The sequence below is a fragment of the Pseudophryne corroboree genome, chromosome 9, assembly GCF_028390025.1.
Source record: "Pseudophryne corroboree isolate aPseCor3 chromosome 9, aPseCor3.hap2, whole genome shotgun sequence".
Classification (NCBI taxonomy): domain Eukaryota; kingdom Metazoa; phylum Chordata; class Amphibia; order Anura; family Myobatrachidae; genus Pseudophryne; species Pseudophryne corroboree.
Window position 1 is genome coordinate 217,220,637 of NC_086452.1, and position 24,443 is coordinate 217,245,079.

At 48.0% G+C, this 24,443-nt stretch overlaps 1 protein-coding gene across 3 annotated transcripts in view; it reads right to left on the reverse strand.

Moving 5' to 3' along the window:
* SLC25A24 (solute carrier family 25 member 24) overlaps positions 1 to 24,443 on the reverse strand; it is a 123,798-nt gene that overhangs the window by 24,506 nt on the left and 74,849 nt on the right. For all 3 annotated transcript variants that reach the window (XM_063940116.1, XM_063940117.1, XM_063940115.1), the window contains exon 4: positions 7,697 to 7,784. In XM_063940116.1, the coding sequence (XP_063796186.1) occupies positions 7,697 to 7,784 (88 nt within the window). The remainder of the gene's footprint in view (positions 1 to 7,696; positions 7,785 to 24,443) is intronic.

Below are 24,443 nucleotides of genomic sequence, written 5' to 3' on the forward strand. Positions count from 1 at the left end.
GGATCTCTTGACCTGGCGCAATACCTGTCCAGTGTTTTGTTGAGGCGAGACGCCATCATGTCCACCATTGGTTTTACCCAACGGTTTAATAGCATGTGGAAAACTTCTGGATGAAGTACCCACTCTCCCGGGTGAAGGTCGTGTCTGCTGAGGAAGTCTGCTTCCCAGTTGTCCACGCCCGGGATGAATACTGCTGACAGTGCTATCACGTGATTCTCCGCCCAGCGAAGGATCCTGGCAGCTTCTGCCATTGCCCTCCTGCTTCTTGTGCCGCCCTGTCTGTTTACATGGGCGACTGCCGTGATGTTGTCCGACTGGATCAACACCGGTCTTCCTTGAAGCAGAGGTTCCGCCTGGCTTAGAGCATTGTAGATTGCTCTTAGTTCCAGAATGCTTATGTGAAGAGACTTTTTCAGGCTCGACCACACTCCCTGGAAATTTCTTCCCTGTGTGACTGCTCCCCAGCCTCTCAGGCTGGCATCCGTGGTCACCAGGATCCAATCCTGCATGCCGAATCTGCGGCCCTCCAATAGATGAGCCTCCTGCAACCACCACAGAAGGGATACCCTTGTCCTCGGCGACAGGGTTATCCGCAGGTGCATCTGAAGATGCGACCCTGACCATTTGTCCAACAGATCCCTTTGCATGGAATCTGCCGAAAGGGATTGCTTCGTAAGAAGCTACCATTTTTTCCCAGGACTCTTGTGCATTGATGTACAGACACCTTTCCTGGTTTTAGGAGGTTCCTGACCAGGTCAGATAACTCCTTGGCTTTTTCTTCGGGAAGAAAAACCTTTTTCTGAACTGTGTCCAGAATCATCCCCAGGCACAGCAGACGAGTTGTCGGCATTAATTGGGATTTTGGAATATTCAGAATCCATCCGTGCTGCTTTAGCACCTCTTGAGATAGTGCTAAACCCATCTCTAGCTGTTCTCTGGACCTTGCCCTTATTAGGAGATCGTCCAAGTATGGGATAATTAATACGCCTTTTCTTCGAAGAAGAAATATTATCTCGGCCATTACCTTTGTAAAGACCCGAGGTGCCGTGGACAAACCAAACGGCAGCGTCCGAAACTGATAGTGACAGTTTTGTACAACGAACCTGAGGTACCCCTGGTGTGAGGGGTAATTGGAACGTGGAGATACGCATCCTTGATGTCCAAGGATACCATAAAGTCCCCTTCTTCCAGGTTCGCTATCACTGCTCTGAGTGACTCCATCTTGAACTTGAACTTCTTTATGTACAGGTTCAAGGACTTCAGATTTAGAATAGGCCTTACCGAGCCATCCGGCTTCGGTACCACAAAAAGAGTGGAATAATACCCCTTCCCTTGTTGTAGAAGAGGTACCTTGACTATCACCTGCTGAGAATACAGCTTGTGAATGGCTTCCAAAACCGTCTCCCTTTCTGAGGGGGACGTTGGTAAAGCAGACTTCAGGAAACGGCGAGGTGGCTCTGTCTCTAATTTCAACCTGTACCCCTGAGATATTATCTGCAGGATCCAGGGATTTACCTGCGAGTGAGCCCACTGCGCGCTGTAATTCTTGAGACGACCGCCTACCGCCCCCAAGTCCGCTTGCGAAGCCCCAGCGTCATGCTGAGGCTTTTGTAGAAGCCGGGGAGGGCTTCTGTTCCTGGGAAGGAGCTGCCTGTTGCTGTCTCTTCCCTCGTCCTCTGCCTCGTGGCAGATATGAATAGTCCTTTGCTCTCTTATTTTTAAAGGAACGAAAGGGCTGCGGTTGAAAGGTCGGTGCCTTTTTCTGTTGGGGAGTGACTTGAGGTAGAAAGGTGGATTTCCCGGCCGTAGCCGTGGCCACCAAATCCAATAGACCGACCCCAAATAACTCCTCTACGCATCGCCTGTCCACTGTCGTGTCCATAAAGCTCTTCTGGCCGAAATGGACATAGCACTTACCCGTGATGCCAGTGTGCAGATATCTCTCTGTGCATCACGCATATAAAGAAATGCATCCTTTATTTGTTCTAACGACAGTAAAATATTGTCCCCGTCCAGGGTATCAATATTTTCGATCAGGGACTCTGACCAAACTACCCCAGCACTGCACATCCAGGCAGTCGCAATAGCTGGTCGTAGTATAACACCTGCATGTGTGTATATACCTTTTTGGATATTTTCCATCCTCCTATCTGATGGATCTTTAAGTGCGGCCGTCTCAGGAGAGGGTAACGCCACTTGTTTTGATAAGCGTGTTAGCGCTTTGTCCACCCTAGGAGGTGTTTCCCAGCGCTCCCTAACCTCTGGCGGGAAAGGGTATAAAGCCAATAACTTCTTTGAAATTAGCAGTTTTTTTATCGGGGCACCCCACGCTTCATCACACACGTCATTTAATTCTTCTGATTCGGTAAAAACTACTGGTAGTTTTTTCACACCCCACATAATACCCTGTTTAGTGGTACCTGTAGTATCAGCTAAATGTAACATCTCCTTTATTGCCAAAATCATATAACGTGTGGCCCTACTGGAAAATACGGTTGATTCGTCACCTTCACCACCGGAATCAGTGCCTGTGTCTGGGTCTGTGTCGACCGACTGAGGCAAGGGGCGTTTTACAGCCCCTGACGGTGTTTGAGGCGCCTGGACAGGCACTAATTGAGTGTCCGGCCGCCTCATGTCGGCAAACGACTGCTTAAGCGAGTTGACGCTATCCCGTAATTCCACAAATAAAGGCATCCATTCTGGTGTCGACCCCCTAGGAGGTGACATCCTCATATTTGGCAATTGCTCCGCCTCCACACCAATAACGTCCTCATACATGTCGACACACACGTACCGACACACAGCAGACACACAGGGAATGCTCTATACGAAGACAGGACCCACTAGCCCTTTGGGGAGACAGAGGGAGAGTCTGCCAGCACACACCAAAAAGCGCTATATATGACAGGGATAGCCTTATGATTAAGTGCTCCCTTATAGCTGCTTTTATATTAATATATTGCCATTTATTTTGCCCCCCCTCTCTGTTATACCCTGTTTCTGTAGTGCAGTGCAGGGGAGAGACCTGGGAGCCTTCCTGACCAGCGGAGCTGTGACAGAAAATGGCGCCGTGTGCTGAGGAGATAGGCCCCGCCCCTTTTTCGGCGGGCTCGTCTCCCGCTATTTAGTACATTTAGGCAGGGGTAAATATCTCCATATAGCCTCTGGGGCTATATGTGAGGTATTTTTAGCCTTTTTAAAGGTTTTCATTTGCCTCCCAGGGCGCCCCCCTCCCAGCGCCCTGCACCCTCAGTGACTGCCGTGTGAAGTGTGCTGAGAGGAAAATGGCGCACAGCTGCAGTGCTGTGCGCTACCTTAAGAAGACTGCAGGAGTCTTCAGCCGCCGATTCTGGACCTCTTCTTGCTTCAGCATCTGTGAGGGGGCCGGCGGCGTGGCTCCGGTGACCATCCAGGCTGTACCTGTGATCGTCCCTCTGGAGCTTCATGTCCAGTAGCCAAGAAGCCAATCCATCCTGCACGCAGGTGAGTTCACTTCTTCTCCCCTCTGTCCCTCGTTGCAGTGATCCTGTTGCCAGCAGGAATCACTGTAAAATAAAAAACCTAAGCTAAACTCTCTAAGCAGCTCTTTATGAGAGCCACCTAGAATTGCACCCTTCTCGGCCGGGCACAAAAATCTAACTGGAGTCTGGAGGAGGGTCATAGGGGGAGGAGCCAGTACACACCACCTGACCTGTAAAAGCTTTACTTTTGTGCCCTGTCTCCTGCGGAGCCGCTATTCCCATGGTCCTTTCAGGAACCCCAGCATCCACTTAGGACGATAGAGAAAACTTGTTTTATTTACAAACTGAATGTTTAAACTCCTAGTAAACCGAACTTATTTATTCCCTAATTTTAGATAAATCCTTATTCAAGCTTTCAGAGTTAAGTACATTGTATAGACTTTTAATAATATTTGTGCATATTTAAAAAGTGGTTTTGGTGGAATCCAAATGCATTAATTTGTCATATTAATTACATGAAGCATCAAAGAGGGGGTGAATCAGAGAGTCTTTCACAGAGGCCGCATTCATCTGGTATTCTCCTTGCGGCCGCATCCCTCCAGGATGCGGCCGCAATGCAATTGAGAGAGGTGGGAGTTCGCGGCGTGGAGTTTCACGGGCGTGGTGGGCAAAACGGGGAGGAGGGGGGTTGTTGTCAGCAATTTCGGGGTGACTGCGTGACATTACACGCAGACGTTCTGAAAAAAATGGCACCTGACCTCCTGCCAGTGCAGCCAGGCTGCGCAGACAGGGGTCAAACCTCTAATCGATGCATCCGCAATCATCGTGAGGCGGCACCACACACATGCTGGGCAGCCTTGCCCTTTGCTTGGCGGCCTCCAGCACGTGAGGAGATGGGCACAGATCGTGCTGCGGGAAGCAAGATCTGCCTCTGTCTCTGAATAACCCCCAATGTCCCCTCACTTTCATGAGTTATGTTACATCAGTAAGGGACTGACCACTATCTGTACAGAAAAGATGAAAAATATATAATTAAGGAGAGGGTCCAACATCACAATACAGTTTGCTATATAAATGATAGCGGTTACCAAATACTTATAAATGTGTCAACCTGTAAAGAACTATGGGGGTCATTCCGAGTTGTTCGCTCTGTATTTTTTTCTCGCAACGGAGCGATTAGTCGCTAATGCGCATGCGCAATGTCCGCAGTGCGACTGCGCCACGTATATTTGCTATGCAGTTAGGTATTTTACTCACGGCATTACGAGGTTTTCTTCGTTCTGGTGATCGTAATGTGATTGACAGGAAGTGGGTGTTTCTGGGCGGAAACTGGCCGTTTTATGGGTGTGTGCGAAAAAACGCTACCATTTCTGGGAAAAACGCGGGAGTGGCTGGAGAAACGGAGGAGTGTCTGGGCGAACGCTGGGTGTGTTTGTGACGTCAAACCAGGAACGAAACTGACTGAACTGATCGCAGATGCCGAGTAAGTCTGGAGCTACTCAGAAACTGCTAAGAAGTGTCTATTCGCAATTCTGCTAATCTTTCGTTCGCAATTTTGATAAGCTAAGATTCACTCCCAGTAGGCGGCGGCTTAGCGTGTGCAAAGCTGCTAAAAGCAGCTTGCGAGCGAACAACTCGGAATGACCCCCTATGAAAACAAGTGGTCAGGACAGGGAAATAAGTATTGTTAAATGAAATAATAATAATTATTATCATCATTTTTTAAATGAACCAAAATAGAACAATTTTGAAAGTTGTAAATAATGTTGATAAAGAGACATCTTGCCTCAATACGCCACGCAGCGGTTGATGCCTGGTGCGAGTGAGCCGACAGGTTCTGAGCAACTCCGTTAGTGTAGGGCATATGTTTTGCATCCTAGTCACATCACTATGTGAATAGGCACACAAGCAGACTCTGCTGATGGAAATGATATGTGGCATGCCTATATTCTGTGTTCGACCGCGACTGTCTCTACATACAAATAGTTTTATTCAGCAAAAGTTTGTGTGTCCTATTGGCATCGTTTTGCTAATTAGATTCATTTTAATGGAATAAGTTGCATGAAAAGAAGCTCGGCACTACCAAGTCACGCCACGGCATGGCGTGGCTAGAAGGGCTCTTTAGCGTACAGGGAGGCTAGATGTAAGTGGACACATCTGTACTTTTACAGCCTTTTTCCTGATCCTCAGATTCTGTACAGGAACTGGAAGAGAAGGAGCTGCAGCCTTCAATGCTAAAGACTGGGGACACCGCAGTATAAGTTGTAACAGCATATGTAACAATGGCAGGTTTGTGAGGGAAGCAGTTAGCTTCCTGGCGATCGATATACCGACGCCAGGATCCCGATTGAGGACACAATCTCAGTGTCAATATACAGACGCCAAATGGGATGCCGGCGTCAAAATACCGACATTCCGAACGTCCTGATAGCGGGATACGCTGCCATCCTGCCGCGCGCGCGGGGGTGGAGGGTATTTAGGTTTAGGCAGAAGGGGGTTATGCTTACAGTAAACACATGGGAAGGTTAGGGTTAGGCACAGCTTTGACCCGGGTTATTGCCGGGCTAACCCGGGTCACAGCTTGGTGTGAAAGGGTCCTAAAAGATAACCTAGGTCCAGTTACCACGGTCTGAAAGGGGTCTGTCCCAGGTCTGACCTGGACTGAAAGCATGTTCCAGATTCTGGGTCAGAGCCGGGAATTTGGTTTGAAAGGGGTACTAGTATTACTGGTTACCAGTGGCAAATGCAGGATTTCTAGAGGGGGGTTTCCAAATGCAATCCACAATCTCCCACTCTGCGGAACAAGAGCAGGTGTCTGGGGGAGTGGCAGAAAAACCCAGTAACAACCATGGACATTAATGTAAACAATGGTCTTTTTATATATACTGGATACTGTGTTAAATACCGTATTAATATTTAAAACTAAAGATTGTCTATAGTATAGGCTGTACCGAACATATTTAAATCATATAAATAAGATAAGTGGTCAGGAAAAGGTTAAGCATACCATAAGAAATAAATACACAAACATGTGCAGCAGCTCTGCTCTGTCCCTTAAACTGCATGATGTGGCAGCAATTCTAGTAATCGTATTATATACCATTGCTATTGTCATAATTTTAGCCACTTGCCAAGAGGATGGGGGTTTCTGTGCAACCAGAACCCCCCCCCTGCGTTTGCCTATGGTTACTGTATTTGTGTAGTTACCTTTTATTATTATCCTTTATTTATATGGCGCCACAAGGGTTCCGCAGCGCCCAATTACAGAGTACATAAACAAATAATCAAACAGGAAAAAAGCAACTTACAGTTGACGACAATATAGGACAAATAAACATAGCTACATCAGCAGATGACACTGGAATAAGTATCAGGTGGCAGAAGACTGCTGGATTTGGTGCAGCTGAAGATTATTAAAGTAAGAAAAGGGTAAGCACATGAGGGAAGAGGGCCCTGCTCGTGAGAGCTTACATTCTAAAGGGGAGGGGTAGACAGACAGGGGTGACACAGATGGGTTACATAGAGAGCGTAGAACAGAGGGTTAGGATGAGATTTGACTGGGTTTGGTGAAGAAGTGGGTCTTGAGAGCCCGTTTGAAGTTTTGTAGAGGTGGAGAGTCTGAGGGGGAGAGGTAGGGAATTCCAGAGAAGTGGTGCAGCACGTGAAAAATCTTGGAGGTAGGAGTGGGAGGAAGTAATCCGTAGGCAGGAGAGTCGGTGTGCATTAGCAGAGCGAAGAGGACGTGTGGGAGTGTAAAGGGAGATAAGGTCAGAGATGTAGATGAGAGAGGAGTGGGTGAGGGCTTTGTAAGCGAGTGTGAGAAGCTTGAAATGGATTCTGAAAGGGAAGGGGAGCCAGTGAAGGTCTAGTAAGAGAGGAGAGGTGGACGTAGTGCTTGTTAGCAGAAATTGAGGATGCCTCCTGCCGCCGCAGCTTAGATGCGCCTGCAGGAGGCCCGCCACCATGTTCCCGATCGCTGCAGCTGCGTGTGACGTCATGCAGCCGCCGCGTTCACGCCCCGGTTCGCACCGCACTGCCCCCCTGTCTGGTCGCCTCCGTATCGCACACCATCCTGATTGACAGGCAGAGGCGATCGCAATTTTCTGCGGGGGGAGCCCGCATCTTTTTCTCAGTTTTTGCGGTTGGATCGCACACTGCGATCCATCCTGAATTAGGTCCTAAAGCATTTGGATGGAAAGTAACTGGAAATCCACATTTGATGACAGTTTTCTGACCTTTTGAGGATTTTGTTAGCATGGTCTGGTGAAATGTTTATGCCCAAAGTCTTTAGCGAATTCATGATCTCCGATGCTTCAATCTTCCCTGGAATGGAAAACATGAAAGATAAATATAGGACAAAAAGAATAAAGAATAAAATTAGTGTTGATATGTGGGCAAAACTCCAAGAGGACAACTATGTATACACGTCATAAGTATGATAGACAGTGTCTCGCTTCACTTCTGCTTTCCCTGATTTGTACTGTTTACCACGTATTCTTGTAAAGGAACAGTGATATGGAAGTTTGTATGTGGCTTGACAGGCACTAAAAATACCCATAATTTGTAATTGGTGTGGAATGATCATAATGTCATCATTGACCATGACGATATTCATCATGCAGACAGTGATGAAATGTTAACATGTAAAGGCCGGTACTCACCAGCAGATGTGGGAGAGATGTGTGCTGAGCTGTATGGGGTACACGCGGAGCGATCTTGTCAGATTGCTTAGATTATCGCTCCGTGAGTACCCCCCTTTAGAATGGTGGCCCAGGTGTGATTTACCGGATCCTGACAGCTGCAACGGTGTCTTACATGTCCTCCCCAGCCACATGCAGCCTAACTAACTAAACCCACAGCCTAACCCTAATCCCCCGCTCTGCAGCCTAACCCTAATCCCTGCTTCTAACCCTAATCCCACACTCTGCAGCCTAACTTTAATCCCTGCTTCTAACCCTAATCCCCCGCTCTGCAGCCTAACCCTAATCCCTGCTTCTAACCCTAATCCCCCACTCCGCAGCCTAACCATAATCCCTGCTTCTAACCCTAATCCCCCCTCCGCAGCCTAGCTAACCTCTTCCCACAGCCTAACTCTAATCCCTGATTCTAACCCTAATCCCCCGCTCTGCAGCCTAACCCTAATCCCCCCTCTGCAGCCTAACCCTAATCCCTGCTTCTAACCCTAATACCCCCTCCGCAGCCTAACTAACCTCTTCCCACAGCCTAACTCTAATCCCTGATTCTAACCCTAATCCCCCGCTCTGCAGCCTAACCCTAATCCCGGCTTCTAACCCTAATCCCCCCTCTGCAGCCTAACCCTAATCCCTGCTTCTAACCCTAATCCCCCCTCCGCAGCCTAACTAACCTCTTCCCACAGCCTAACTCTAATCCCTGATTCTAACCCTAATCCCCCGTTCTGCAGTCTAACCCTAATCCCTGTTTTTTACCCTAATCCCCCCTCCGCAGCCTAACTAACCTCTCCCCACAGCCTAACTCTAATCACTGCTTCTAACCCTAATACCCTGCTCCGCAGCCTAACTTCTTCCTACAGCCTAACCCTAATCCCTATCTCTAACCCTGACCACCCCCCCCCCCCCCCCCCCCCCCCCCACACACACACACACACACACACACACACACACAGCCTCACAGAGGGGCAGATGTATTAACCTGGAGATGGCATAAGGAAGTGATAAACCAGCGATAAGTGCAAGGTGATAACACACCAGCCAATCAGCTCCAATATGTAAATTAACAGTTAGGAGCTGATTGGCTGGTGTGTGTATCACCTTGCATTTATCACTGCCTTATGCCACCTTCAGGTTAATACATCTGCCCCTAATAACTTCTAACCACAGCCTCACCCTAATGCCGACATTCTGACGTCAGCATTTCACGTTGACATTCCAGTCCCCATTTTCACAATGTTAACATCATACCTGTTGACATTATGGTGCCAACATTATGGATGTTGACATTATAAATGTCAACCTAATGATTACATCCAATTTTAAATAGATTTAAAAAAAAAAATGGGAAACAATTTATAAAAAGTGTGTACCAATTGCCTAAGTCTCCACCTGTAAAGTGCAGGAAGAATTGTGCTTATTTTCATCAACAAGACCAATCACCATACAAAGCCCTGTAATTAACAGAGGCAGACAGGAAAGTGACACTGCGTTTTATACATATTGCGCTACCCATGCTATATATACACTTCCATTGCAGAGCAGGTTGTAAAAGGGTGTCTAACGGTGTGTATTAAGAGATGCCAGATATAGGGGTCCTTATGAGTGCGCCTACACTCCCGCCTGCAGCCCACCCTTCTGTGAAGTGTCAGAACAACGCAGTATTACAGTATATGGTGTTATCATAATGTGTGGGGGAAAAAATAGGAATTTAATACCTAACGGTAACTCACAACTAGTAGTGTTAGGCAATGTAGGCCAGCTGGATACGGTCTCTTGCCCTGAGTAGAATACGAGTGCTGTGTCTAGCACCAATGTAATACAGGTTGCGTTTCCCTTATCCGAAATACAAACATTTTTGAACGCCAACTGATAGTGACACCTTTGCTTTCTGATGGTTCTATGTACAAAAACTTTGTTTCATGCACTAAATTATTAAAAAACAGGGTATAAAATTCAGGTTATCGGTGGAATGTAAAGGCGTCTGAGATCGCCAGAGGTGTGGGATGCCGGCCGATCCCAGACATTTGTTTAAAAGGTCAATCGCTTACAAGGCAAAACCACACCCTGTAAGGGATTGAGCCTTTGAAAAAACGTCAAAGATCGTCCGGCATCTCCGGCGATCTCAGACGCCATTATATCCTGCCCAACATGTATAAAGTGTATATGAAACATACATGAATTAGGTGTTTAGACTTATCACCAAGATATATCATTATGTATATGCAAATATTAAAGAATCCGGAAGCCAAAACTATTCTGGTACCAAGCATTTTGCATAAGGGATACTCAACCTGTACCAGTATGCTGTGGATGTATCATATAAAAGTAACACTGGAGGTATACTACATCGGTAGCAAGCAGAAGATCATTTTACACATGCAGCCTGGATAAAGGTATCCATAAATGAGCAGATATAGAAGCTCAAGAAGTGTGGGTGAGCAGTGAGATGGTGGGAACTATGGGGGTGATTCCAAGTTGATCGCAGCAGGAAATTTTTTAGCAGTTGGGCAAAACCATGGGGGTCATTCCGAGTTGTTCGCTCGTTATTTTTTTCTCGCAACGGAGCGATTAGTCGCTAATGCGCATGCGCAATGTCCGCAGTGCGACTGCGCCAAGTAAATTTGCTATGCAGTTAGGTATTTTACTCACGGCATTACAAGGTTTTTTCTTCGTTCTGGTGATCGTAATGTGATTGACAGGAAGTGGGTGTTTCTGGGCGGAAACTGGCCGTTTTATGGGTGTGTGCGAAAAAACGCTACCGTTTCTGGGAAAAACGCGGGAGTGGCTGGAGAAACGGAGGAGTGTCTGGGCGAACGCTGGGTGTGTTTGTGACGTCAAACCAGGAACGACACTGACTGAACTGATCGCAGATGCCGAGTAAGTCTGGAGCTACTCAGAAACTGCTAAGAAGTGTCTGTTCGCAATTCTGCTAATCTTTCGTTCGCAATTTTGATAAGCTAAGATTCACTCCCAGTAGGCGGCGGCTTAGCGTGTGCAAAGCTGCTAAAAGCAGCTTGCGAGCGAACAACTCGGAATGACCCCCTATGTGCACTGCAGGGGAGGCAGATTTAACACGTGCAGAGAGAGTTAGATTTGGGTGTGGTGTGTTCAATCTGCAATCTAATTTGCAGTGTAAAAATAAAGCAGCCAGTATTTACCCTGCACAGAAATAAAATAACCCACCCAAATCTAACTCTTTCTGCACATGTTATATCTGCCTCCCCTGCAGTGCACATGGTTTTGCCCAATTGCTAAAAAATTTCCTGCTGCGATCAACTTGGAATTAGCCCCTATGATGCTGACTATTCCATAAGTCCGATACAACATTTGAATGATCCCTTTATTTTGTGTATACACACAAACACACATAATTATGTGCAACTAAACATGTCTAAACCATCCAATTTGCAGTGTAAAGTTGATCTAAATGCTGTGATACTTGTATAGCCAACTTCTTCCTTTAGAGTCACGTATTACTGAACGGCAGTACGGATGGTGTAATGGTTAGCATTACTGCCTCACAGAACGGAGGTAATGGGTTCGATTCCCACCATAGCCCTAACTGTGTGGAGTTTGTATACTCTCCCTGTACTTTCGTGGGTTTCCTCCGGGTACTCCGGTTTCCTCCCACAATCCAAAAATATACTGGAAGGTTAATTGGCTTCCAACAAAATGAACCCTAGCGAATGTGTCTATGTGTACATGTGATAGGGAATCTAGGTTGTAAGCTCCACTGGGACAGGGACTGATGTGAATGGGCAAAATATTCTCTGTAAAGCACTGCGGAATATGTGTGCGCTACATAAATAACTTGTAATAAATAAATAATGCATCTATACATCATTTAGAGGAGGTTTATCTGAAATGCACTTTGAATGCAAAAAAAAAAATAAGAATTTACTTACCGATAATTCTATTTCTCGTAGTCCGTAGTGGATGCTGGGGACTCCGTCAGGACCATGGGGAATAGCGGCTCCGCAGGAGACAGGGCACAAAAATAAAGCTTTAGGATTAGGTGGTGTGTACTGGCTCCTCCCCCTATGACCCTCCTCCAAGCCTCAGTTAGGATACTGTGCCCGGACGAGCGTACACAATAAGGAAGGATATTGAATCCCGGGTAAGACTCATACCAGCCACACCAATCACACCGTATAACTTGTGATCTGAACCCAGTTAACAGTATGACAAACGTAGGAGCCTCTGAACAGACGGCTCACAACAATAACAACCCGAATTTGTTTGTAACAATAACTATGTACAAGTATTGCAGACAATCCGCACTTGGGATGGGCGCCCAGCATCCACTACGGACTACGAGAAATAGAATTATCGGTAAGTAAATTCTTATTTTCTCTAACGTCCTAAGTGGATGCTGGGGACTCCGTCAGGACCATGGGGATTATACCAAAGCTCCCAAACGGGCGGGAGAGTGCGGATGACTCTGCAGCACCGAATGAGAGAACTCAAGGTCCTCCTCAGCCAGGGTATCAAATTTGTAGAATTTTGCAAACGTGTTTGCCCCTGACCAAGTAGCAGCTCGGCAGAGTTGTAATGCCGAGACCCCCCGGGCAGCCGCCCAGGATGAGCCCACTTTCCTTGTGGAATGGGCCTTGACAGATTTAGGTTGTGGCAAGCCTGCCACAGAATGTGCAAGTTGAATTGTGCTACAAATCCAACGAGCAATCGTCTGCTTAGAAGCAGGAGCACCCATCTTGTTGGGTGCATACAATATAAACAGTGAGTCAGACTTTCTGACTCCCGCCGTTCTTGAAATATATATTTTCAATGCCCGGACCACGTCCAACAACTTGGAATCCTCCAAATCGTTAGTAGCCGCAGGCACCACAATAGGCTGGTTCAGGTGAAACGCTGACACCACCTTAGGCAGAAAATGAGGACGCGTCCGCAGTTCTGCCCTGTCCGTATGGAAAATCAGATATGGGCTCTTATATGATAAAGCCGCCAATTCTGATACTCTCCTGGCTGAAGCCAGGGCCAGTAGCATGGTTACTTTCCATGTAAGATACTTCAACTCCACCGATTTGAGCGGCTCAAACCAATGGGATTTGAGAAAATCCAAGACTACATTAAGATCCCACGGTGCCACTGGGGGCACAACCGGGGGCTGTATATGTAGTACTCCTTTTACAAAAGTCTGGACTTCAGGAACTGAAGCCAATTCTTTCTGGAAGAAAATCGACAGGGCCGAAATTTGAACCTTAATGGACCCCAATTTGAGGCCCATAGACAATCCTGTTTGCAGGAAATGTAGGAATCGACCCAGTTGAAATTCCTCCGTGGGGGCCTTCCTGGCCTCACACCACGCAACATATTCCCTCCAAATGCGGTGATAATGTTGTGCAGTCACCTCCTTCCTGGCTTTTACCAGTGTAGGAATGACCTCTTCCGGAATGCCTTTTTCCCTTAGAATTCGGCGTTCAACCGCCATGCCGTCAAACGCAGCCGCGGTAAGTCTTGGAATAGACACGGTCCCTGCTGAAGCAGGTCCCGTCTTAGAGGTAGAGGCCACGGATCCTCCGTGAGCATCTCTTGAAGTTCCGGGTACCAAGTTCTTCTTGGCCAATCCGGAGCCACTAGTATCGTTCTTACTCCCTTTTGCCGTATAATTCTCAGTACTTTTGGTATGAGAGGCAGAGGAGGGAACACATACACTGACTGGAACACCCACGGTGTTACCAGAGCGTCCACAGCTATTGCCTGAGGGTCTCTTGACCTGGCGCAATACCTGTCCAGTTTTTTGTTGAGGCGGGACGCCATCATATCCACCATTGGTTTTTCCCAACGGTTCACAATCATGTGGAAGACTTCTGGATGAAGTCCCCACTCTCCCGGGTGTAGATCGTGTCTGCTGAGGAAGTCTGCTTCCCAGTTGTCCACTCCCGGAATGAATACTGCCGACAGTGCTATCACATGATCTTCCGCCCAGCGAAGAATCCTTGCAGCTTCTGCCATTGCTGTCCTGCTTCTTGTGCCGCCCTGTCTGTTTACGTGGGCGACTGCCGTGATGTTGTCCGACTGGATCAACACCGGCTGACCCTGAAGCAGGGGTTTTGCCAGACTTAGAGCATTGTAAATCGCTCTTAGCTCCAGTATATTTATGTGAAGAGACATCTCCAGGCTTGACCATACTCCCTGGAAGTTTCTTCCCTGTGTGACCGCTCCCCAGCCTCTCAGACTGGCATCCGTGGTCACCAGGACCCAGTCCTGTATGCCGAATCTGCGGCCCTCTAACAGATGAGCACTCTGCAACCACCACAGAAGAGACACCCTTGTCCGTGGCGATAAGGTTATCCGCTGATGCATCTGCAGATGTGATCCGGACCATTTGTCCAGCAGATCCCACTGAAAAGTTCGTGCGTGGAATCTGCCGAATGGAATCGCTTCGTAAGAAGCCACCATCTTTCCCAGGACTCTTGTGCATTGATGCACAGACACTTTCCCTGGTTTTAGGAGGTTCCTGACAAGTTCGGATAACTCCCTGGCTTTCTCCTCCGGAAGAAACACCTTTTTCTGAACCGTGTCCAGAATCATTCCCAGGAACAGCAGACGTGTCGTCGGGGTCAACTGAGATTTTGGAAAATTCAGAATCCACCCGTGTTGTTGCAGCACTAGTCGGGTTAGTGCTACTCCGTCCTCCAGCTGTTCTCTGGACCTTGCCCTTATCAGGAGATCGTCCAAGTAAGGGATAATTAATACGCCTCTTCTTCGCAGAAGAATCATCATTTCGGCCATTACCTTGGTAAAGACCCGAGGTGCCGTGGACAATCCAAACGGCAGCGTCTGAAACTGATAATGACAGTTTTGCACCACGAACCTGAGGTACCCTTGATGTGAAGGGCAAATTGGGACATGCAGGTAAGCATCCTTTATGTCCAGGGACACCATAAAGTCCCCTTCTTCCAGATTCGCTATCACTGCTCTGAGTGATTCCATCTTGAACTTGAATTTTTGTATGTACAGGTTCAAAGATTTCAGATTTAGAATAGGTCTTACCGAGCCGTCCGGCTTCGGTACCACAAATAGCGTGGAGTAATACCTCTTTCCCTGTTGTAGGAGGGGTACCTTGACTATCACCTGCTGAGAAAACAGCTTGTGAATGGCTTCCAATACCGTCGCCCTGTCTGAGGGGGGACGTTGGCAAAGCAGACTTTAGGAACCTGCGAGGGGGAGACTTCTCGAATTCCAACCTGTAACCCTGAGATACTACCTGCAGGATCCAGGGGTCCACCTGTGAGCAAGCCCACTGTGCGCTGAAATTCTTGAGTCGACCCCCCACCGCTCCTGAGTCCGCTTGTAAGGCCCCAGCGTCATGCTGAGGGCTTTGCAGAACCCTGAGAGGGCTTCTGTTCCTGGGCAGGGGCTGCTTGCTGCCCTCTCTTACCCCTTCCTCTGCCCCGAGGCAGATATGACTGTCCTTTTGTCCGCTTGTTCTTATAGGACCGAAAGGACTGCGGCTGAAAAGACGGTGTCTTTTTCTGTTGGGAGGGGGTCTGAGGTAAAAAGGTGGATTTTCCGGCAGTTGCCGTGGCCACCAGATCCGATAGACCGACGCCAAATAATTCCTCCCCTTTATACGGCAATACTTCCATATGTCGTTTGGAATCCGCATCACCTGACCACTGTCGCGTCCATAAACTCCTTCTGGCAGATATGGACATCGCATTTACTCTCGATGCCAGAGTGCAAATATCTCTCTGAGCATCTCGCATATAAAGGAAAGCATCCTTTAATTGCTCTATAGTCAATAAAATACTGTCCCTATCCAGGGTATCAATATTTTCAGTCAGGGAATCCAACCAGACGACCCCAGCACTGCACATCCAGGCTGAGGCGATGGTTGGTCGCAGTATAACACCAGTATGTGTGTATATACTTTTTAGGGTAGTTTCCAGTCTCCTATCAGCTGGATCCCTGAGGGCGGCCGTATCAGGAGACGGTAACGCCACTTGTTTTGATAAGCGTGTGAGCGCCTTATCCACCCTAGGGGGTGTTTCCCAGCGCGCCCTAACCTCTGGCGGGAAAGGGTATAATGCTAATAACTTTTTTGAAATTGGCACTTTTCTATCTGGGTTAACCCACGCTTCATCACATACATCATTTAATTCCTCTGATTCAGGAAAAACTACAGGTAGTTTTTTCACCCCCCACATAATACCCCTTTTTGTGGTACTTGCAGTATCAGAGATATGCAAAGCCTCCTTCATTGCCGTGATCATATAACGTGTGGCCCTACTTGAAAATACCCTACTTGAAAATACGTTTGTTTCATCACCGTCGACACTAGATTCAGTGTCTGTGTCTGGGTCTGTGTCGACCGACTGAGGTAAAGGGCGCTTTACAGCCCCTGACGGTGTCTGAGACGCCTGGGCAGGTACTAACTGGTTTGCCGGCCGTCTCATGTCGTCAACTGATTTTTGTAATGTGCTGACATTATCACGTAATTCCATAAACAAAGCCATCCATTCCGGTGTCGACTCCCTGGGGGGTGACATCACCATTATCGGCAATTGCTCTGCCTCCACACCAACATCGTCCTCATACATGTCGACACACACGTACCGACACACAGCAGACACACAGGGAATGCTCTTATCGAAGACAGGACCCCACTAGCCGCGCTATAATATATATGGGAACAACCTTATATAAGTGTTGTTCCTTATAGCAGCTTAAATATATCAAAATATCGCCAAAAAATGCCCCCCCTCTCTGTTTTACCCTGTTTCTGTAGTGCAGTGCAGGGGAGAGTCCTGGGAGCCTTCCTCACAGCGGAGCTGAGCAGGAAAATGGCGCTGTGTGCTGAGGAGAATAAGCTCCGCCCCCTATTTCGGCGGGCTTTTCTCCCGGAGTTTTAGATATCTGGCATGGGTTAAATACATACATATAGCCTCAATGGCTATATGTGATGTATTCTTTTGCCATAAAGGTATTAAATATTGCTGCCCCAGCAGCGCCCTGCACCCTCCGTGACCGCTTGGTGTGAAGTGTGTGACAACAATGGCGCACAGCTGCAGTGCTGTGCGCTACCTTCATGAAGACTGAAGAGCCTTCTGCCGCCTGTTTCCGGACCTTCAATCTTCAGCATCTGTAAGGGGGTCGGCGGCGCGGCTCCGGGACGAACCCCAGGGTGAGACCTGTGTTCCGACTCCCTCTGGAGCTAATGGTGTCCAGTAGCCTAAGAATCCAATCCATCCTGCACGCAAGTGAGTTGAAATTCTCTCCCCTAAGTCCCTCGTTGCAGTGAGCCTGTTGCCAGCAGGACTCACTGAAAATAAAAAACCTAAAAACTTTTTCTAAGCAGCTCTTTAGGAGAGCCACCTAGATTGCACCCTGCTCGGACGGGCACAAAAACCTAACTGAGGCTTGGAGGAGGGTCATAGGGGGAGGAGCCAGTACACACCACCTAATCCTAAAGCTTTATTTTTGTGCCCTGTCTCCTGCGGAGCCGCTATTCCCCATGGTCCTGACGGAGTCCCCAGCATCCACTTAGGACGTTAGAGAAATAGGATTTTAATACCTACCGGTAAATCCTTTTCTCCAAGTCCGTAGAGGATGCTGGGGACTCCAAAAGGACCATGGGGTATAGACGGGATCCGCAGGAGACATGGGCACACTATAAGACTTTTACTGGGTGTGAACTGGCTCCTCCCTCTATGCCCCTCCTCCAGACCTCAGTTATAGGAACTGTGCCCAGGGGAGACGGACATTTCGAGGAAAAGGATTTTTGTTAAACTAAGGGTGAGATACATACCAACTCGCACCACAAACACACAGTACAACTGGATTAGCAGGAATACCAGATAACAGTATGAACGAAAAAACAGCAACAAGCTGAACATAACCGATACACAACCGTCGTGTAACCGAAAACAACAACCAACAATACAACTGCAAGTAACAGTACGCACTGGGATGGGCGCCCAGCATCCTCTACAGACTAGGAGAAAAGGATTTACCGGTAGGTATTAAAATCCTATTTTCTCTTACGTCCTAAAGGATGCTGGGGACTCCAAAAGGACCATGGGGTCTATACCAAAGCTCCAGACCGGGTGGGAGAGTGCGGACGACTCTGCAGCACCGATTGAGCAAACATAAGGTCCTCATCAGCCAGGGTATCAAACTTGTAGAATTTAGCAAAAGTGTTTGAACCCGACCACGTAGCTGCACGGCAAAGTTTAAGTGCAGAGACCTCTCGGGCAGCTGCCCAAGACGAGCCCACCTTCCTGGTAGAATGAGCCTTTACTGACTTTGGCAACGGCAACCCAGCCGAAGAATGAGCGTGCTGAATCGTATTACAAATCCAGCGTGCAATAGTCTGCTTGGAAGCAGGATTTCCAATCTTGTTGGAAGCATACAGGACAAACAGAGCCTTCGTTTTCCTAACAAGAGCCGTTCTGGCGACATAAATTTTTAAAGCTCTTACGACATCAAGAGATTTTGGCACTGCCACAGCATCCGTAGCCACAGGTACCACAATAGGTTGATTTATGTGAAACAAAGAAACTACCTTCGGCAGAAATTGTTGACGAGTCCTCAATTCCGCTCTATCCACATGAAAAATCAAATATGGGCTCTTGTGAGACAAAGCCGCCAATTCTGACACTCGTCTGGCAGACGCCAAGGCCAAAAGCATGACCACTTTCCAAGTGAAAAACTTTAACTCAACCTTTCGCAAAGGTTCAAACCAGTGAGACATAAGAAATTGTAACACCACTGCAAGATGCCACGGTGCCACGGGTGGCACAAATGGAGGATGGATATGCAGCACTCCCTTCACGAAAGTCTGAACCTCAGGAAGGGCGGCCAATTCTTTTTGAAAGAAAATAGATAAAGCCAAAATCTGCGCTTTGATGGAACCCAATTTCAGGCCTGCATCCACGCCTGCCTGCAAAAAATGGAGGAAACGACCCAAGTGAAACTCCTCCGCAGGAGCGGTTTTGGCTTCACACCACAACACATATTTTCTCCAAATACGGTGATAATGCTTCGCCGTGACCTCCTTTCTAGCCTTAAGGAGAGTGGGGATGACTTCCCCCGGGAATACCTTTACGAGCCAGGATTTGGCTTTCAACTTCCACGCCGTCAAACGCAGCCGCGGTAAGTCCGGAAATACGCATGGCCCCTGCAGTAACAGGTCCTCTCTGAGAGGAAGCGGCCAAGGATCTTCTATGAGCAATTCCTGAAGATCCGGATACCAGGCCCTCCGTGGCCAATCTGGAACAACGACTATTGCCTGAACCCTTGTTCGCCTTATGATCCTCAACACTCTTGGAATGAGAGGAAGTGGAGGGAATACATACACCGACTGAAACACCCACGGAGTTACCAGGGCGTCCACTGCACTGGCTTGGGGGTCCCTTGACCTGGAACAATACCTCGGAAGCTTCTTGTTGAGGCGAGACGCCATCATGTCTATTTGAGGATTTCCCCAACGCCTTGTCACTTCTGCAAATACCTCTTGATGAAGGGCCCACTCTCCTGGATGGAGATCGTGTCTGCTGAGGAAGTCTGCTTCCCAGTTGTCCACGCCCGGAAGGAAGACTGCTGACAGAGCGTTCACGTGCTGTTCCGCCCAGCGGAGAACTCTTGTGGCCTCCACCATTGCCGCTCTGCTCTTTGTTCCGCCCTGGCGGTTTACGTACGCCACCGCTGTTATGTTGTCCGACTGAATCAGGACAGGTAGACCTTGAAGAAGGTTTTTCGCTTGCAGAAGGCCGTTGTAAATGGCTCTTAACTCCAGAACATTTATGTGGAGACAAGATTCCTGGCTTGACCATTTTCCCTGGAAACTTCTTCCTTGTGTGACTGCACCCCAGCCTTGGAGACTTGCATCTGTGGTCAGCAGGACCCAATCCTGGATTCCGAACCTGCATCCCTCTAGAAGGTGAGAACTTTGCAGCCACCACAGGAGAGAAATTCTGGTCCTGGAAGATAGACTTATGTTCCGGTGCATGTGCAGGTGAGACCCGGACCATTTGTTAAGCAGGTCCCACTGAAACACCCGGGCATGAAACCTGCCAAACGGAATGGCTTCGTAAGCCGCAACCATCTTCCCTAGCACTCGAGTGCATTGATGAATCGACACTCTTGCCGGTTTCAGAATCTCCTTGACCATGGTCTGGATTTCCAGAGCTTTTTCCGCCAGCAGAAACACTCACTGTAGTTCCGTGTCTAGGATCATGCCCAAGAAGGGCAGCCGAGTTGTCGGGATCAACTGAGACTTTGGCAAATTTAGAATCCAACCATGATGTTGCAGAACAGTCAGGGAGAGTTCCACATTTCTTAGCAAATGCTCTTTTGATCTCGCCTTTATCAGGTGATCGTCCAAGTACGGGATAATTGTGACACCCTGCTTGCGTAGGAGTACCATCATTTCCGCCATCACTTTGGTGAAGACCCTCGGGGCCGTGGAAAGCCCAAACGGCAACGTCTGAAATTGGTAATGACAATCCTGCACCGCAAATCTCAGGAAGGCCTGATGAGGAGGATATATCGAGACGTGTAAGTAGGCATCTTTTATGTCGACTAACGCCATAAAATCCTCCCCTTCTAGGCTGGAGATCACAGCTCGAAGAGATTCCATCTTGAACTTGAAAGTTTTCAAGTACAGATTGAGGGATTTTAGGTTCAGGATCGGACTATCCAAGCCGTCCGGCTTTGGCACGACAAAAAGGCTCGAATAGAACCCTTCCCCCCGTTAGGACGGGGGAACCGGGACAATGACCCTCTGTTGACACAGCTTTTGTATCGCAGCATTTACTACTTCTCTTTCTGGAATAGAAACTGGCAATGCTGATTTGAAAAATCGGCGGGGGGGGGGGCATCTCCTGAAACTCCAGTTTGTACCTCTGGGACACTATGTCTAAGACCCAAGGATCTAGGCCCAATTGAAACCAGACCTGACTGAAGATTGGGAGACGGGCCCCCACCGGCACGGACTCCCGGAGCCCCAGCGTCATGTGGTGGACTTGGCAGAGGCGGGGGAGGACTTTTGGTCCTGGGCGCCAGACACAGCAGGCAACCTTTTTCCCCTTCCTCTACCTTTTGAAGCGAGGAAGGACGAGCCCCTTTCTTTTTTGTATTTATTAGGCCGAAAGGACTGCATCTGATAATGGGGCGCCTTTTTCTGTTGTGCAGGAACATAAGGAAGAAAAGATGACTTACCCGCAGCAGCGGTAGACACTAGGTCAGCAAGGCCGTCACCAAACAAGACACTAACTTTAAAAGGGAGAGCTTCCATAGCTTTCTTGGAGTCGGCATCAGCATTCCATTGATGAATCCACAGCGCCCTCCTGGCCAAGACCGCCATGGCATTGGCCCTTGATCCCAAGAAGCCAATATCCCTCGCCGCATCATTTAGGTAAGCAGCAGCATCCCTGATATAACCAAGAGTCAAAAGAATGTTATCCTTATCAAGGGTATCCATGTCAGATGCCAAATTATCAGCACACTTAGCAATAGCACTACTCACCCACGCCGACGCCACGGCAGGCCTGAGGAGTGCACCCGTAGTGACATAAATGGCCTTAAATGTCGTTTCCTGCTTGCGATCCGCAGAATCCTTGAGGGCAGCCGTGTCAGGAGACGGAAACGCCACTTTTTTGGACAGTCGGGACAGAGCCTTGTCCACATTGGGAGACGACTCCCATTTCTCCCTGTCGTCAGAGGGGAAAGGATAAGCCATAAAAATTATCTTGGGAATCTGCCACCTTTTGTCAGGCGACTCCCAAGCCTTTTCACAAAGAGCGTTCAGTTCATGAGAGGGGGGAAACTTCACCTCAGGCTTTTTCCCTTTAAATAAACAAACCCTTGTATCTGGAACAGGAGGTTCCTCAGAAATATGTAAAACATCTTTAATAGCCACAATCATGCACTGAATACTCTTTACCAATTTTGGATGTAAACTGGCCTCACTAAAGTCGACACTGGAATCAGAGTCCGTGTCGGTATCTGTATCTGCCATCTGGGTAAAGGAACGTTTCTGTGACCCTGAGGGGGTCTGTACCTGAGACAAGGCGTCCTCCATGTATTTTCTCCACGTTTGTGTCTGAGAATCAGATTTATCCAGCCTCTTAGACAATAACGCCACATTTGCATTCAATGTACTCAACATATTCCCCAATCAGCAGTCGGCTGTGCCGACAGAGTCACTCTCAAATCCTTCTCTGCGCCCCCAGTAACTTCCTCCGGGGAGGAGCACTCAGCCTCAGACATGTCGACACACGGTACTGACACACACTCACTCACACTGGCCAAAGGGGACAGACCCACAGGGAAGCCTGTAGAGAGAACACAGAGGGAGTATGCCAGCTCACACCCCAGCGCCCATATACTACCAAAAAAATAATATATGATATCTGCGCTGTATTATATAGCACCCCCCCCCCCCCCCGTTTTGCTCCCAGTACTTGTAAGGAGAGTGGAGGTCCGGGCCAGCGTCTCTGCATGCACTGTGAAGAGAGAAAATGGTGCTGGTAAGCTGTGCGGCTAAGCCCCGCCCCTTCCCGGCGCGCTGTAGTCCCGCTCGAATTTAAAATTTTATACTGGCGGGGGTCTCATACATAGTGCCCACGCACCTCTAATATGCTGTTTTGCCAGTTAAAGAACCTCAGTAACTTGCTGCCCAGGGCGCTCCCCCCCAGCGCCCTGCACCCTGTGAGTGCCGTTGGTGTGTGGGAGCATGGAGCGCAGCGTGACCGCTGCGCTGTACCTCCATTACTGAAGTCTTCTGCCGTCACTGAAGTCTTCTGCCTTCTGCATACTCACCCGGCTTCTCTCTTCTGGCTTCTGTGAGGGGGTTGACGGCGCGGCTCCGGGAACAAGCAGCTAGGCGCACCAAGTGATCGAACCCTCTGGAGCTAATGGTGTCCAGTAGCCTAAGAAGCAGAGCCCTTAACTCAGCAGAAGTAGGTCTGTAGCCAGCAGGGCTCTCTGAAAATAAAAAACCTAACATAAAGTCTTTTCAGAGAAACTCAGTAGAGCTCCCCTAGTGTGTGTCCAGTCTCTCCTAGGCACAGAATCTAACGGAGTTCTGGAGGAGGGGCATAGAGGGAGGAGCCAGTTCACACCCAGTAAAAGTCTTATAGTGTGCCCATGTCTCCTGCGGATCCCGTCTATACCCCATGGTCCTTTTGGAGTCCCCAGCATCCTCTAGGACGTAAGAGAAACCATCTTTGAAAAATACTATGCTAAGAGCAAAATGCATCAATTTGAAGGTGTGACAATATACAACTTGCAAGAAACATAAGTCATGCAGAATGTGGATGAAACTTCACCAAGCGAATTGTAAGGGTAAGCTGGCCACTTATAACCAGAGAAGTATCCCTTACAATTTGGATTGAAGATATTTGCTACAGGACTATATATTTCCAATGACTGCTATAGTGCACTGTCTAAAAATCCAGCATTTGAATGAATAAGAGCCATGTTCCGTTGGATGTTGGTTTTTCTAGCAACAATACTGTGAATTTACCTGTGTACCATATGTAGGAGAATTATCATTGTACACAATTCATCATTATACCATCACTTCTATGTTTATTTAGGATATTTTTCTAATTAAGGTTTATACAATAAACTAGCTGGAGTACCCGGCGTTGCCCGGGATTTTAAGAATGTTTGTTTACAAAAATCAATGTAAAGGTGTGTACACACGGTGAGATCCATGCTATGTTCGATTTTGACTATGAGATTTCTCTTGAACTCCCCCATAGCCCAGATAGCACAGATAGTACAGATTTTGACTATCTGTGCTTGAGATTTTGTCTATGTACGATTTTGACTAAGTGCCAATTTTGACTATACTTTGTACTAGATAGTACACTAGATAGTCAAGATTGACTTGCCTGCACAGTCTATCTAGCCTTACGATACCGACCCCACGGGAGCGTGCATCGGGATCGAATCTGTATCGCAAGCTGCCTAACACCTTGATATGCACTAACTTTTCATAAGATTTTGACTATATAGTCAAAATCTTACAGATTTATCTCACCGTGTGTACACACCTTAAAGATTAAAGATTAAACACACAGGTTGCCGCTAACATTTTATTCCTTGTGGATTGTTTTTATTTCCACCATTTGTAGCTGTTTTCTTTGGTTGCATTTTATTTTTTTACCTTCAAAACAATAGAACATTTTGGAAATCATCACTGACATATTATGCAGGTCTTGAAATAGTCTGTGCTGCTGGGCCACCCCTAGGGGTGCTAGTGGTGTGTTACACCCACAGAGTTGTTCCCAGACTGTAGGTCATTGTGTACCAAGTT